The sequence below is a fragment of the Poeciliopsis prolifica genome, unplaced genomic scaffold (assembly GCF_027474105.1).
Source record: "Poeciliopsis prolifica strain line A6 unplaced genomic scaffold, Auburn_PproV2 SCAFFOLD022, whole genome shotgun sequence".
Taxonomy (NCBI): Eukaryota; Metazoa; Chordata; class Actinopteri; order Cyprinodontiformes; family Poeciliidae; genus Poeciliopsis; species Poeciliopsis prolifica.
This window is the reverse complement of record NW_026562397.1, coordinates 3468699-3485071: the sequence shown is the minus strand read 5'-3', so window position 1 is coordinate 3485071 and position 16373 is coordinate 3468699. Positions and strand designations below refer to the sequence as shown.

The 16373-nt window shown below is 44.8% G+C and overlaps 1 protein-coding gene across 2 annotated transcripts in view; it reads right to left on the bottom strand.

Moving 5' to 3' along the window:
* traf4a (tnf receptor-associated factor 4a) overlaps positions 1-15490 on the bottom strand; it is a 43940-nt gene extending 28450 nt beyond the window's left edge. Inside the window, exons 1-2 of one of the 2 annotated variants that reach the window (XM_055045359.1) lie at positions 15425-15490; positions 14944-15130 (exon numbers count right to left, since the gene is read on the bottom strand). In XM_055045359.1, coding sequence (XP_054901334.1) covers positions 14944-15086 — 143 coding nt within the window. In that variant the 5' untranslated portion in view covers positions 15087-15130; positions 15425-15490. Of the gene's footprint in view, positions 1-14943; positions 15131-15250; positions 15339-15424 lie in introns of those variants that run through there. The other variant, XM_055045358.1, reaches the window with a different exon arrangement.
* Positions 15491-16373: the final 883 nt, after the last annotated feature.

The window sequence follows — 16373 nt, the reverse complement described above, 5'->3', positions numbered from 1 at the left end:
TTATTGCAGAGGGGAGTGCTGGCGGCACAGCTGTGAGTCTGATGTGTTGTGAGTCACTCCGGTTCCTCTCGGGAAAAATAATAATAAGTAAAAAAAAACCTTTTCCTTCTCTGCAATGTCTGAACTTTGCCTCGTCGCCGCTGTTCCATTCCCTGGAAGAGCGTGGCCTTACATAACCCGAACATCCGTCCTATTTTGAATTTTGCATAAAGGCTTCTGTCGGTGATTCGATTGACGCCTGAGAGGTGTGCAGGGGACAAATTTAGATTTGTGTCCATGGAAACAGGGAGGGAAAGGGGATGGCTTACACACATCGGTGGGCTACATGACAAAAAAAAACAAAAACAGGCATGGATCAGCTGGTGTAGTCACGTCTCAGACGTGCTGCAGGCCAACCTTATCAGCCACCGTGTGCGAAGACTCGCACGCACGTGACGCGAGACCAAAACAGCACGGAGAGCCGCACTCGCTCAAGCGCCCGGCTGTCCTTTCTGCTGTCCACCTCTCTGCTTTGTGGATGTGGCTCCTTTGTTCGGCGAGGCGAGGGGGGCTGACGTCAGATCGCCTCCTTTGTTTCGGAACGCCTCAGCTGCATTGTTCGCGCGAGGCATGAAATTCTGCAACCTGCCCCCTCCCGTTTCCAGGAGCAACAATGAGGTAGATGACAAGATTTTTCAGTTGTTGAATAAAAAAAAAAAAAAAACAAAGAGCAATGGGAGTAATTAGCAACAAACAGAGATGTCACCCGTCTCTCACGGCAACTGTCAGGAGGAAGTGCTTTTGCTTTGAATCCTCGCAGATAAACAACGAGCCTCTTCGGCTGCTTTAGGAGCAACACAGTGATTTAAAGCAGCGAGGCAGATAAATAAACAAAAGGTGCTGCTGGTGGGTTGCTGACGTTGCCACAACTCTCAATAACTGCTTTAAAAAGAAGAAAAATGTTGAGGGTCATCAGCTTTAGACATCTGGAGACATTTGACATCTGGAGTTGCACCTGACGGAGTACTTCCTGTGCCGACCTTTTATGGGATCTGCCGCTCAGTCAGGAAGGAGGCGGCTCAGCGCGCTAAAGCTTTTCTGACTGAGGCTCTCTTTGAGCTGAAGAGAGCGGGACCGAGGAACCTTGGCAGGAAGGAAGCAGTTGTCTGAATTCAACAGGAAAGAAAAAAGAAAGCCACGCAACTGGGCAGTGACCTTAACATTGACGAGGGCCCCCGTTGGTCAGATGGCCGATTCAGTGAGCGTCTGTCTTTCGCGAGGGGCTAAACGTCTCTGCCGACACCTGTTTGGGCTCCACAGAGAAGCCTTTCACTCAGGACAGGTGCCTGGGCAGCGAGCCGCCAGCTTTCCCCGGAGCTTCCTGCCCCAGCTGCCCTGCTGTCAGACACACATTCTTCACGTGCCTTCCTGCCACCTCAGGAGCTGAATCAGAGCCACAGGATGACTTCCTGGCACAAACGTTGGAGGCTAAATGTCGCACAAGCTTCCGCTGCTCCGTGGCATCTCCGTTGAGTTGGATTCTTGAAAAGCTGAGGATAAAGGAACGTGTTGCTTCATCAGGGTCATTTCTCAAAAGTTTATTTACAGTCGGAGAAGCGGAAGAAGGAAACTGCTTTCGTTTACGAAAAATGAAGGATTAGGTGGGGAATAAAGTGAGACGGAAAAAAAAATCACAGGTAAAAAAAGTTTAAGAAATAATTGAACAATTGTTTTTAGATTGAACAAAACATAATTTAAGACTTTGTACTGAAAATTGGCTCGTTTTGACACATTTTAAGGCCTGATATTAAGATGATTTAACTTTTATTAATGACATTTCAAAACTGGTACGAAGAAAACTGAAGGAGGGTCACCCATCAGTCCTATATAAGTAACTGTTTAAAACTATGATTGCCATAAAATGACCTGCTAAGTTAACTGTCATAAAAAAAAAACAATATAGGTATATGAATTTGATTTAATCAACTAATAAGCGTTTGTCCAACGGCATCTGACTGCACCGTCCTCTTGAAACGTACATGTTTAAACCCTGAAATCAAAAAGCAGAAATCATTTCCAGCACGTGTGTGTCCGTATGCATGTGCAGTGACTCTGATCGTTGACCTGTAAACAACACAAACGCAGCCTGGAGGGAGGAGCAGAGGGAAGCAGAGACAAAGCGCCACGGAAGAAACAACCACAGCTCTGGAAACGCAAGCCTCGACTCGCACGCCGTGCAATAGGAAACGGGCAGGGAGCATGTGCGCTTCAACACAACGCACCTCTCTATCTGGGCTGCCTCGTCGCATAACGTGCATACCCGAGCATGTGGAAGCAGCCAGCCACGCCGCTCGGCAGATCTGGGCCAGCTGGCAGCGGTCCAGCAGCGGGGCTGGGCCGAGCCCAGGCGCTTCATCCCAGCATGATCGCTGAGAGGAGGGGATGGTGGTTCAGCGCATAGCTGGAATGTTACACTTAGACTTAGACTTAGACTTAGACTTGACTTTATTGATCCCTTGGGAAGACTCCCTCAGGAAATTATAGTTACCAGCAGCTCACAGGCAAAATGTGGCACACAGTAAGCATACATAAAATACAAAAAAATACAAATTAAATACAAAACAAAGAATATAAATACAACACAAAAGGAAATTATAGCAATTTGGTCGATAGATTGACCAGTGATATGGTATTGCACTGTATGGTTTGGCCTGATAAATATGGAGTTCACATTTGTAGAAAAAACTACTCCTTCTTCCCTCTGTCCTGTGTCACCTCCGACCCCCCAGTGAGGAGTTGTACAGTCTGAAGGCGTGGGGGACAAAGGAGTTCTTGAATCTATTGGTCCGGCACTTGGGAAGCAGCAGTCTGTCACTGAACAGGCTCCTCTGGCTGCTGATGACGGCGTGTAGAGGGTGGCTGCTATCGTCCATGATGTCCAGTTTGTTCAGTGTCCTCGCCTCTGCCACCGTCACCAGAGAGTCCAGCTTCATGCCGACCACAGAGCCGGCACGCCTGATCAGTTTGTCCAGTCTGGACGTGTCCTTCTTGGATGTGCTGCCTCCCCAGCACACCACGGTGTAGAAGAGGACACTGGCGATCACTGACTGGTAGAACATCCACAGCAGTTTGCTGCAGATGTTGAAGGACCGCAGTCCTCAGGAAGTACATCCTGCTCTGCACCTTCCCGTACAGGTGGCTGGTGTGTTTTGACCAATCCAGTTTACTGTCCAGCCACAGCCCGAGGTACTTGTAGGAGCCCACGACCTCAACCTCCGTTCCCTCTAGTACGATGGTCTCGGCATTGGTCTGGACCTCCCAAAGTCTATAACCAGCTCCTTCGTCTTAGAGGTGTTGAGTTCCAGGTGGTTTGTGTGGCACCAGAGAGCAAAGTCCCTCACCAGACAGCGATATTCCTCCTCTCCGTCGTCCCTGATACATCCGACTATGGCTGTGTCATCAGCATACTTCTGTATGTGACACAGCTCCGAGTTGTAGTGGAAGTCAGAGGAGTACAGGGTGAAGAGAAGAGGGGCCAGCACTGTGCCCTGAGGGGCTCCTGTGCTGCTGACCACAGTGTCAGACACGGTGTCCTTTAGCCTGACATACTGCGGCCTGTTGGTGAGGTAACTATGGATCCAGGTGACCAGGTGCTGGTCCACTCCCATGCTATTTAGTTTGTCCTGGAGCAGAAGGGGCTGGATTGTATTAAAGGCACTGGAGAAGTCCAAGAAAAGGATCCTCACTGTGCCACTGCCCTTATCCAGGTGGGAGTGGGCCCGGTGCAGCAGGTAGAGGATGGCATCCTCCACACCAACATCTGCCTGGTAGGCGAATTGCAGGAGGTCCTGAGCATGTTCCACCTGAGGTCTGAGGAGGCCGAGGAAGAGCCGCTCCAACGTCTTCATCAGGTGTGAAGTGAGTGCCACGGGCCGAAAGTCATTCAGCTCGCTGGGCCTGTTCTTCTTGGGCACTGGGACGATCAGGATGTCTTCCAGAGGGTGGGCACTTCCCTTAGCTGCAGGCTGAGGTTGAAGATCCGCTGTAGTGGCTCTCCCAGTTCAGCAGCGCAGGTCTTCAGCAGCCTTGGACACACCTGGTCCGGCCCTGCTGCTTTCCTGGGCTTGAGCTTCCTCAGCTGTTCTCTGACCTGGTCTGTGGTGATGGGGTGGGGTTGTGCTGAGGTGTGTGGGGGGGTTGTCAGTGTTTTGTTGTCTGTGGGGAGGTGTGTGGTAAGGAGCAGAGGTGGCTGCAGTGAGAGAGGGGGTTGGGGGGGCACAGACTGGTTGAACCTGTTGAAGAAGTTGTTCAGTTGGTTTGCCCTCTCCATTGTTCCCTCAACGACTCTGGTCTTTGTGTTGAGGCCAGTGATGGTCCTCACACCTTCCCAGACCTCCCTCATGTTGTTCTCTCTCAGCTTCTGCTCCACCTTTCTCCTGTAGCTGTCTTTTGCTTCCCTCACACACTGCTTCACCTCCTGCTGTGCTGCCTTCATGGCCTCCCTGTCTCCTCTCCTGAAGGCAACCTTCTTCTTGTTGAGGACAGTTTTGACTTCCCGCGTTACCCAAGGCTTGTTATTAGGGTAACAGCGGACAGTCTTAGCAGGGGATACCACATCTGCGCAGAAGTTCAGATAGTCCGTCAGGCAGTGTGTCAGCCCTCTATGTCCTGGCCATGCGGGCTGACACAGTGCATCCCAGTCCGTGGTGTTATAACAGTCTCTCAGAGCACTCTCCATCTCAGGGGACCACCTCCTGATGGAGCGAGCTGTTGTAGGCTGCTTTTGGACCAGGGGGATGTACAGTGGCTGTAGGTGAACGATGTTGTGATCTGACTTCCCTAGTGGGGGTAGGGGTGTTGCTCTGTATGCATCCCTCACATTGGCATACAGGAGGTCGATTGTCCTGTTATTCCTGGTGGGGCAGTCAACAGCTTGGTGGAAAGTGGCCAAAGTAGAGTCCAAGGTCACATGGTTGAAGTCCCCAGAGATTATAATAAAAGCGTCAGGATGTTTTGTCTGCCTTTGTTTTTAACCCAAAAGGCAGCAATATTCATTTTAAAAGGAGGTTTCATAGAAAAGGGCAAGTCGAGACATGTCTTGACCAGACTGCTACTTTAACTGGGGAGATGCTGTTCACTTAGTGGGCAGCAATCTACAACCAGCAAGGAAACACTACGAGAAACCAAAAGGCTTTTCTACTCCTTGATGTAGGTTCCTTAATATTTAAAGACCTTTTACTGAAAATGTTTGGTGGGTTAAAAACAGAAAGAAATGTTTGACTTTATTCCCAAAACCAGACAGTCAGAACAAACTACTATAGGTGTCGTCCACATGTAGCCGGGTCTTTATAAAAAATAAACATATCTGCCATCGTACATGGGATCGGATTCAGAAATAGTTTCATCCACATGAACCCGCACACATCCGCCCCCCCAGCGTTGCTTTAAACATGCTATACCCATAGGGGGCAGTGTAGCGCAAAGCTGAAACCTATACGTCGGCCAATCGGATTGCTTCAAAATAACCACAATTTTCTGTTAGGAATTACACATGGCGGCAAGAGGTTCATTTGTGTGAACCAATATATAGGTTTGTACTACTTTTACATAGCTTGTTAGAATAAAAAAAAATGTTAAAACACAAGACAATGTCAAAGCGAGTATATGGGTATATCTGCCCATAAATCTCTTGTTTTCCCATGTACACATCCAGACACAAATGCTGACTTTTCTTACATTTTCACTGGGGTTGGATAATTATTTTTAGTTAAACATGCTCATTTTTTAGGCCAAAATGCATAAAAAGTTTTGCCAGATTTCTGGCTACTGTTTTTTAAAATCCAGAAATCAGGAACAGATTTGTTGGTGACAGAATCCAACTCTAGATATTTTTCATTGGGGTACAAACTACAGTTTGTAGTTCTCCCAGCATCGACCCAGTCAAATTGATGCCAAAGCTTCAAGCTAACGCCTAGCTGAAGCAGGTAATGGACCGCAGCAGAAAAACCACTTTTACACCAAATGGTTGCTCTGGAAACACTTGTTCTACATCTTTTAACAACACGTTCTGTTCTTACGACCTGTTTCACAGGGAGGCTCATTGGTGCTGCACCGCCTCATAGTTGGATTTCCAGAGAAAGTAATCGGTGGTCTCTGCAACCGGTGCAAACATGTAGCCAGATTATGCTTTGGTTGCTTCCGGCCTCGAACCAACTTCGACATCTGCGACCAATTAATTTGGATGTAAGCCAAAAAATGACGCCATGAGAAATTAGAGGCAAGTTAATAACTTCTGGAAGCTTTTTAACCACTATAAAAATTCACAATTATACCTTTAAGTTTGGAGATGGATCAATCTGCTGGAAACTACGGAAAACAGTAAGCAGTATAAAAACGCTTTTCAGTACATCTTCATGGGGAATTTTTGTTTTCTTTACCTTCAGTATCAATAAAGTACATATAAATTTTATATTATTTACACCAGGTAAAGTTGAAAACAAAAGACTTAACCAATAAATATGCTCAATAAAAACAAGATACAATGAACTGTCTCCAAATTACACAACACAGCTAACTTTGTGGGGATAAATCAGAAAACATCCGGAGAACTGGCTCAACCTGTCAGATATGTTTAGTATCAAGTGATCAAAAACGAAACAAAACGAACTAAAAATAGCCTGAGTCGTCTTCTTCCGTACGCTTTCCACTGCATGTAATGTGAAACAAATCTATGTCATCCAGGTGAACAGACTGACTCACATTCTTCCTGTAAACCACTAACTGCCTTCATTATGCCTACTTACAACAATCAGCAGAGGCTGCAAGTATTTCCATGTAGCCTCCAGAGCCGCGAGTGGCTCTTCAAACTTGCCAAAATGGCTCCTGATAGCAATAATAAAGAACTAGCAATAATAAAGAACTAACCAATGTGTTTAAACATAGACATAATAACTAATACAGCTTTCAGGAACTTCTCAATCACTAATTGGGCTGAATTTCCACGACAGAATGTTGCTAAAATTAACAGCAATATTTTTTAGATTGACTTCTCTTGTCGTTGGTTTGAAAAATGTTCTTTTTTAATATATATAATATATATATATATATATATATATATATATATATATATATATATATATATATATATATATATATATATATAATTTTTCATAAATATCAACGTCCCACAGAAGAAAATGCTTATGTTTTAGGTTAATATTTTAAAACCTAAAATTATTAGTAAAATGGTGCTCCTTTTAAAACGGAATCCCCATGGTAAATATTTAGTAAAAATTATAGTCCGTCTTTTTTTCCACCCCGAAAAGTAACGCAACATTTGTGGCTCTGGATGAGTTTTAATTGGCTGGATCGAGGGTAAAAACGGTTCTTTGGACTGTCAAGGTTCACACAGAGCAAAATCAAGAGTCTGACACGAACGTTTTGTCAATTTTGCGTGAGGCTGCTCTCTTTCGTTCACATCCGAGGCAGAAGAGGGCTGGCACTGTCCGTCGTCCTCGTGTTCGGAGCGTCTCTGCAGCTGTGTGAAATATTTGGGTTTGTTTTCTCTCATCAATGCAGCTGCATCTTTGAAGCCTCTCTGCTTCCTCTCAGGAGACAATCATCTAATCCCAAAGCTGTCCGGTTTACATCTGCCAGAGACTCACTGTGTCGATGAGTCCAGAAAGGTTTTACATCGAAGACCTTTAAAACCGACACAAGCTACAAGCATTAAAACACACAAATTCAACAGCTAGAGCTACAAAACATAGAAAAAAAATATTTACACGAGGTTTGAAAACGTTTCGGCATACGCAAATAAGTTACATTTAAGACCTATGTTGGAAAACCTTGACATATTCCAGATTTTTTAAGGCATATCGTCGAGACGAGTTAGTTCTGCGAAAAGCCAGTTTTCATCCCAGAAAAAGCTGGGAAGAGTTTGCTTATGGGAAACGCAAAGGCACGGAAACGAAAGGTCACCCTGAGCACAACGGTTCACATAGAAAAACTGACAAGAAAAAAAAAACATTTTAAACAAGATGCTGCAGGTTCAGTTTTTCAAACTAAACATGGATGTTTAACTGGGATAAACATCCACCCCCTAACTCCATAAAACCCTGTAATCTGGAGGTGTTTCCGGTTGTTTCTCTGAACTTTCTCTCTAAACAGACTATTTTTGGCTCAGAGTTATATTTTAAAGAACTCCAAAGACAAAGAAATGATAGCAGAGAAACATGATGACATCAAATGCAAATAAGTCACTAAAATCAAGCCCTTAAAGCCCTGAATTGACTGAACTTTTATGCTTTTGCAGTTCAGAAAGAAAACATCAACGGAACATTGCAGTGCGAAGTCCATTCAGTCTACCGACATTATGGACCCGTTCCCCTCTTTGACTTTACAGTTAAATTAAGGCTTCTTGGAGAAAAAGATGCCCACTTATCTTAAAAGCTCTTTTCCTCAAACAAGCACTGCTCTGTTCCCAAACCTCTCTGATCTCTGCATGTGTCCGACGCTGCATTGACCGTGCTGAGATTTACTGGGCCACTTCCAGCTCCGTCGCCCCGATGTGCGGAGCGGAGGCCCAAAAAGCCTCCCTGTGACAGGGAAGGCCAGAGCTCTCCGGATCTGGGCTTGGGACGCCCGAGGACACCTGCGGAGGCTCTGTGCGTCTCTGTGAGGACAGGGACGGATGAGAAGGCGGTCTTTCATCAGCCCTCACCGCCATTTAGACACAGACACCCATTGAGATTCAGAGGCCCAGCTGCCTCGAAGTGGCAGACGTCTACACAACACCGGGCGCCGATGAAACACAAACTCCATTCAGGCAATCGAGAAGAGCCCAAACAACGTTTCCGCACAACCCTTCGGTGTGTGAGGAGGAAGAGCTATTGTCTCCTTATTTGAGGTTTTATTCAGCAAATTTGGACTTGTGTTGGATTTTCATGTGGTTAATTTTGATTTGACAGTCATAAAAAAATCGTCACGCCCCCACCAGTAGTTGGCTGAATGCCTTTTGGAAAGTAGCGCCTCAACCACAAGCGTCTTGGAGCTGCAAATGAGCTTCTGCAGAAGTTGTGACTCAGATTATTTTGGGGGGAGGGGGTTTATGGAAACTGATTGGCTTTCTTGTCCGAGAGTGGCTTCCAGGTGCAGTTCATTTGTTCTTAATCTGGTCCAGGGCTTTTATCCAAACCTCCAGGACCAGTTTTGATAAATCACTTTCTTGTCTGAAACTCTCATACATGACGAGAGCTGAAACCATTCATCGGATTATTGAAATAATCTGCACTAATTTAGAAGGGGTTAATTATTAACTGGACTAAACTGACTCAAAAAAGGGTAACACAAATGATCCACAAATGATCAAGCAGAGTGGTGGTGGCATCATGCTGCGACACTAGTTTGCTGTCAGTTTTCCTGAAACTCAGTGTTGCTCCAACTGAATGGAACAAAAACTGAATCCTGAAGTTTCACCTTCAATAAGATCGACATAAAGACAAGAGATAAGAGACAAAAACATTGTTACAGAGACAAAAAGAAAGATGAGACAGACAGAAAAACAGAAATTCAGAAAGATATACAGAAATACTGACATGTAGAAAGACACAGACAGAGAGAAAGACAAACAGCTGCAGAAATCCAGAGATAGACAACTAGAATGACAGAAAGAAAGACGTATAGAAAGATAACAGCCATCTGTAATTTTGACACAGTGGGAGGTTACATAAAATCAGATTGAAATGAATCAACCTAATTGCCATTTTCAAATGGATTGATTATGTTCACGTCTTGTATCATCATTCATTCAGTTGAACTTCTCATCAGAGCTGCTGTAACTCTGGCTCTGTCAACCTGGAGCTCATTTTAAGGGAGTTTGAACAAATTAAGAGAAAGTCTCATCTAAACAAAACCAGTTCATCCCATTTCATTTATTGCACAGATACTGAAATATGGAGGCAGAAGAGGTGCTCCTGGAACACCAGAACATGGAAGCAGCATGGATGCAAACGTTGCACCACATATAGGAGCATCTGCAAAGTTCAAACATGAAACTGAATCTTCCATGTATTCCAGGTCAGAGGGCGACTGAGGCGTAAGAAAAGTCCCCAGTGTCAGTGCTGAAAAAGTCAGCAGTAGCTGAGCGACCCAATCCCGTCCAGGCCTTCGAACCCACAACGCTGTCACACCGCGTCTCCGTCGAACCCGCCGCGCATGGCCCGGAGCTCAGCCCGGCCGTTCAGCATCGACTGTCCTTTATTTAGCAAGGAAGAGGAGCTCAAACAAAGGCCCGCCCCTGACGGGCGCTGCAGCACGTGACTCATATTTGATGGCAGAGAGAGTCGGAGCTGGGAGGCAGAGCCGCTCTCACCCCGCGACTCTCCCTGGGAGCGGGGGCAGCCCGCAGGACTGCTGCCGCGGCACATTCCTGTCCGCTCCGCTCTGCCCCGGGAGGAAACGCCGTGCATTAGCATCACATGCTAACGGAGGCGCGCGCGGACACGGGGAAGGCAGAAGCAGTCACGTGTTGCCTCCCGATAGCCAGTGAAGCTAAACATCAGCTAAAAAAACAGAAAAAAAAAAAAAAAAAACAAAGAAAAAAGTTTTTTGAAGTTGGAACTGAGTTGAAAAGACATTATTTTTAAGTGATACCAGTTTCGGAATGTTCTCCAAACTACAGGGACTTTGTGTTGTATAATAAACTGAATGAGAGCTAAAGCAAATACAGCTCTTTAACCTTTTTTTATGATTTTCTGAGACAGACCAACATAAAAGTAGTGTATAATTATGAAATGGCAGGAAGGATGCAGGCATTTCAACAGTTTTTTTTACAAGCTCTTTGTAAAAGAATTTGTAAAAAAAAAAAAAAAAAAAAAAAACACGTCTTTTTTTACTTCTCAAGTGTAAGGTTGCAACATGAAAGAAATGTGAAAAAGGTTTATGAAAACAAATGCACAATCAGTTGTACGTGTGAAAGTTTCATGACTGGGTTGGCAAGCCTGGACTGGTTGTGACACAACCTTTAATAATTAGTGGGAAAGAGGTTCAACTCCTGCTTGCACAATGGGCACGGCATTCGCCAACTACTGTCTGTCAGTCTCAATAAACCTGAACTCCGCTCACAGTGGGCGCTCCGCCGCTCGATGGCCTCCACTGGCACACTTCGTTAATTAAAGAGGTGAAAACGAAGGCTGCCGAGTGGATCTGTCAGCGCCCACGAGTCTGCTGCCGCTATTGGTGTTTATTTGCTTTTAATACGTTGGCGAAGTGAACCAGGAAATACATTGTTAAAGCAACTATCACTGATTTTCTTATTGATGTTTTCAACCTATTTGCTGCTAAATGACAGTGGGGAAAAAAGACTTCCAGCTGTGGTCAGACTGTCAAGCCGTCTTCCGTTCTGTAATACACCAAGATTATCTGTTCCTAATAAATTCTCCCTCCAGTAGACCAACGTATAATAGACATCTACATGACGTCTGTCATGAAACATGTTGGAAACCTTTAAGAAGTTTGAGTTCAGGTAAGGGTTTATTTTTCTACAATAAACACAAAGAAACTATTGTTTTTGTGATGCAGACAGTAATAAGCTAGCCCTAAGCTAGCATGACCATTGCCTTTCTGCACAAGTCCACTGGATTCTCATCTCCATTTACTGGGATTTCTCCATTAAAGGAGACGTTCACCTCAACATTCGGTTAGCGAGCTGATCATTACACAAGTCGTGGTCGAAACATTAGCAGTGAGATTAAATTTAAAACTTCATCGGATTCCATGCGTCTAGGAAACAATCGTCCAGACCCTACAAAGTTGTTTTTTACCAGGCTAGTGCTAAGAGGCAAAAGACAGTTTAAAATGTCAACTCTGCAATTATACTGTGACTACCTTCCTTAAATGCGCCGTGGGAAACTCAACTACACTGATACAATACTACTTTGCACACTATTGGCTGCCATTTACAAAGCAACCAATGCAGGAGAGTCATTTATTTTTCTCGTCATCAACTGGCTGTAGCAACGAAATTGAAGATAAGACAGACTATAGACGCTTGCTTCTGCAGTTGTGCTAGGATGATTTCCACCTTGTGTATTAATGCATATTAAAACATATTTGGTGTTTGAACTATTAAAATAAGCAGTTATGAGTGGCTTTAGATAGGGTCTTATGTATTTGAGGATTTCCAGTTTTTGTTAGTGGCTGTGCTCCCTAAGAAGAATACCACAGCTGCACTCATTAGTCCAACCTGAGGAACGAGTTTGCCCAATTTTGCTGCTCAAAGACTGTTCTAATCGGTAGTGAGGCCAAGATAGAGTTTTGCGTTGTAATCAAAAAGTGTTACACACGTCACAGCAAATCATTGCTTCTTTCAGTCGTGTCATCCTCTGTTGCGACACCCCACAGCAGCACAACTCCTAGAAACTAAAACTTTGCAAAGTTATGAAACTGTAATTTCAGTCGGCGCGTGGGAGGAGAAAATGGACCGCAGTCCGGAGGAGGAGGCGCATGGAGGCGAGCAGGATGATGCAGGCAAAGCGTCGGGCAAAACTCATTGATCAGGGAGAAAAAAAACCAAACAAAAAGCAAACGAAAACTCTTCCTCCCTCGCTCTCGCTTGTTCTTCCACTTCTGCTTCACGATGCTGCTGTTTAATAAACCAGAGGAGGCTTCCTGATGACTCAAAGACCGCTGCAGACCGGGAACTCACGACCAGATAATGTATTCACAGCGTCACTCCACCGGCAGACGCACTTGCTGAGAGTTATCACCAAATATAATCTTCCTGCTTTTCTCAAAAGACGGTGTGGAGTTTAAGAAAAGTTCTGTTTGCTGGTGAGCTTTTCTTCTTCATGCTGCATCAAGTCAGAACTGAAGACATTAAGATATTCAGCTTTAGTGAAGATGAAATAACACTGCAGACCATTTGCGGGGCTCCTAATCAAAATGCTCTCAATAATTTTCCTGACTCAAATATTCAGATTTCTCTGCCAAGTATTTCACTTATTGGTAAATAATAAACTAAAAAGTATTGAACAAATAGGACATTTGTTCAAAATAGAAAATAGGATTACAAATAAAATATCAAATTTAACATCTGTCAGTTCTCTAAACATCTGGTTTATGTTTTCTGGGCTAATCCTGCTAATCTATCACTGACAGTCAGATATGAGTCAGCTCAGGTGAGGACAATGACTCAGTTGCTGGTGCCTCCCTATTTATCATGCACAACTTATCATTTTGTTTACAGTGAACAAACTTCCTAAAGTATTACAGTAATTAACTGAATCAGGAGATAGCGATTTGTTAGCATTTCCTAACAAATCGCTAGAAGATTTTCTGTTTATAAAATTATTCTAACTACTCCGACTGCACTCGTTCAATAAAAATAACTTGCAGACACTTAAAGTACAACTCCGCGATGAAGCGTTCTCTTAATAAAGACTTTATTATCCGAGTGGATGCTAATGACGTTAATAAGTTGTTCGATGCGATTTTGTTCAGGCTGCAAAAGAGCGAGAGAGAGCAAGACTTTGTTTGAGTTTTCTATCTCTTTGTTATGAAGCTTGTTAAATTACAAAGACATTTTCATATTTCAAAGATAAGATCAGGTTCAACATTTTCTAATTTACGCAAGGCAGTGGCAACTATTTTAGCGATGCTAGCTGAATTACTCTTGCTATTAAAAATAGTGTGTTGTACTCTAGAGCTGTCTTTAAGACTGCACGTTCAAAGTCTTTGGTTTTGGCTTGGATTAGATTAGAGGTTTTGACTACAACTCTACAAAACATTAAATAGCTTAAACTGTCGAACTTTGTAATCGTTCTTTGTAATTTTGCGAAGAAAATTGCAAAGAAAATTAAAGTCAAGTTTTGTTTTGGAGCGGCTGTTCTCTCACGACCGCAAACTTTGTGCTTTTCGTGAGAAAAAAAAAAACCTTCTAAGCGTTCTTGTGTCAGCCTACAGGTCAAAGCTTGAGCCGCAAAACTCAAACTCAAAAATTTGGTTTCTGGGAAAATGAGATTCGACTCTAACCACAACAAAGTCGTGCTTTTCCAAGAGTTTTTAAGAGACCGAACCGAGCCTTCATGCAAGGAGAGAGGGGAGAAAAAAAATAAGCCTTTAAACCCTCCATAAAGACAAACAAGGAGTCACATGTGCTCCATCTATAGCAGAGACGTGCTGATGGACCGATGTGGCGGATTAATGTGAAAAGGGACACGTGAACTATACGACTGTAGTTCTAGGCGTAATGCAAGTCTCCTTTTAGTGCAGAGAGACAATTATTGACGGTGCCATCTTAAAACTGTTAAAACAAAGGCTGTCTTTGTAGGAGTCTTAAAACAGACTTCAGTGTGGAGCAGATTAGGAGGGTGAGGAGGTCTCTTGTAGTCATGACCCCAAAGTGAAAGGTCCCCTCAGACTGCACTCCCCCCCTCATCCCCCCTGAAGAGAAAAGATCTTGTCTAATTTCAGACACAGGGACGACTAACTGAGCCATCCTTTGCGAGGGATGAGGACACAGGGGCCCTCTGCAGGACACAGGCACCACAACAAGAGAGCTGCAAACTCCAGAATCACCTCAACCTACAGATTACATTGGCAGAAATAAAAACCCCGGCCTGCAGCAGAGCACAGTAACTCGGAAAAAAAAAGAAGCTTATTCCAGCTATTTTGCACAAGTGAAAAAAAAAATCAATCAAAAAAATAAAGTGAAATTTCAGTCGGTTGCTTGCTCTCCAGGCCTCGGGTTGTCCAGATGCTTTGTGCGGCAGAAGCACAAAAGAGCAACTATAAAAATAGGTGAGCAGGACACACCTTCACCTTCACGAGCTTCTATTTACCGAGGCTCGCGCCGAACAGAAGCAGGGCACAACATCGCCTGCAGATAACTGGATATGTATATATATGTTTCTCTACACACACACACAGGCTATACATACACATATACACACACGGAGACCCTACCTGAGGAATTCTTGCAGACAGGTGTCACAGAACCGGTGTCCACAGGTGGACACTTGGACGGGCTCGCGCATCGCCTTGCTGCAGAGCGGACACTGGAAGCGTCTCTTCGGCTTCTCCAGGAACTTGTAGTCGAAGCCGGGCATGTCTGCGGGGCTCGCGGTCGCTCTTTATCCCTCTCTCTCGGGGCCTTCGGGGTTTAAAAAAAAAAAAGATACAGCTGATACCCTCTTGTTTTGTTTGTTTGTTTGTTTCCCCTTCTGGGAGCAGGGAGCTGTTTGGGGCCGTTTTAAGGCGAAGAGCAGCTCACGTCAGAAGCCTCGGAGCTCTCGTCCTCCGCCGCCGCCGCTCTTTCCCGATAGAGGACAGCAGGAACGATGCCTCCTCCCCTCCCTCCGCTGGGTTTGTTTGGACCGGCCGGGCGGGCTCTGTCGGCTGCGCTGCGTGCGGGACTGACACCCTGAACACAATGCATTACCCTTACCGTCTGTTGAGGTGAACATGCAGCTCCTCCTCCTTCTCCTCCTCCTCAAAGCGGGAGGAGTCGCCTCGTACCTCCGCCGCCTCTCCTCCCAGATATCTAATTAGACTTTTCTCGCTCATATTCACCCGACGCGCGGTGTCACAAACGCTCACCTGTGAGAAAACGTAGCAGAAAAAAGGCAATAATAAGCAAAAAAGCGAGGTTTTGACTCAAACGCATCCAAGCGGGCGTTAAAGAGGGACAACTGCGCCCTCTAGTGGCGGATAAATGCGCCAACTCAATCTTAATATTAGTGATTTCTGTTCTGGTCCAGCACCTGCGCGCTTTAAATCCACTCCAGCCGACATTGCCGCGGTTGATCTGAAGCACAAACGCGGCAGATGTGAGGCGGGGGAACGGAGGCAGGCCGGCGCTCAACCCGCTCACACATCTGGATCACCTGCTGCATTGGCTCCGGATTACATCACCATTACATCACCGGGACAAGGACAACAATGGCAGCGGGGCCATGTCCTCACAAAGAGAAGGAGTCTCCGAGGAGGAACATGAGCCTGGAGGCTGGGAGGAAGAATCCATCTCGGCCAGCAACAAACACCTGCAAGCTTGGGATCAGAATATCCATTTCTCCAATGCCAAACCAAAGAATTCATTAGGACCAGACGTTTCAATGAATTTGATTTGGGATTTTATTCAAAGGAGAACCAGGAATGTGTAAAATAAATAAATAAATAAGAAAATAAAATCAGTTTTATATAAAGTACAACGTTTGCGAAGCACACGTTCATCTAAACAACAGCAAAAGCAAAAAAAAAAAGATAAAAAACATTTTTGGAGTCCCAGAAAAAATGGAAGTATCCCTGAAAGTCTTGTGCTGAGATAATTACCGGGTTATGGTGTAAGAAAACCCGTCATAGGAAGCAAAGAGCTCTGAAAGCAGAGCGGAGTACAA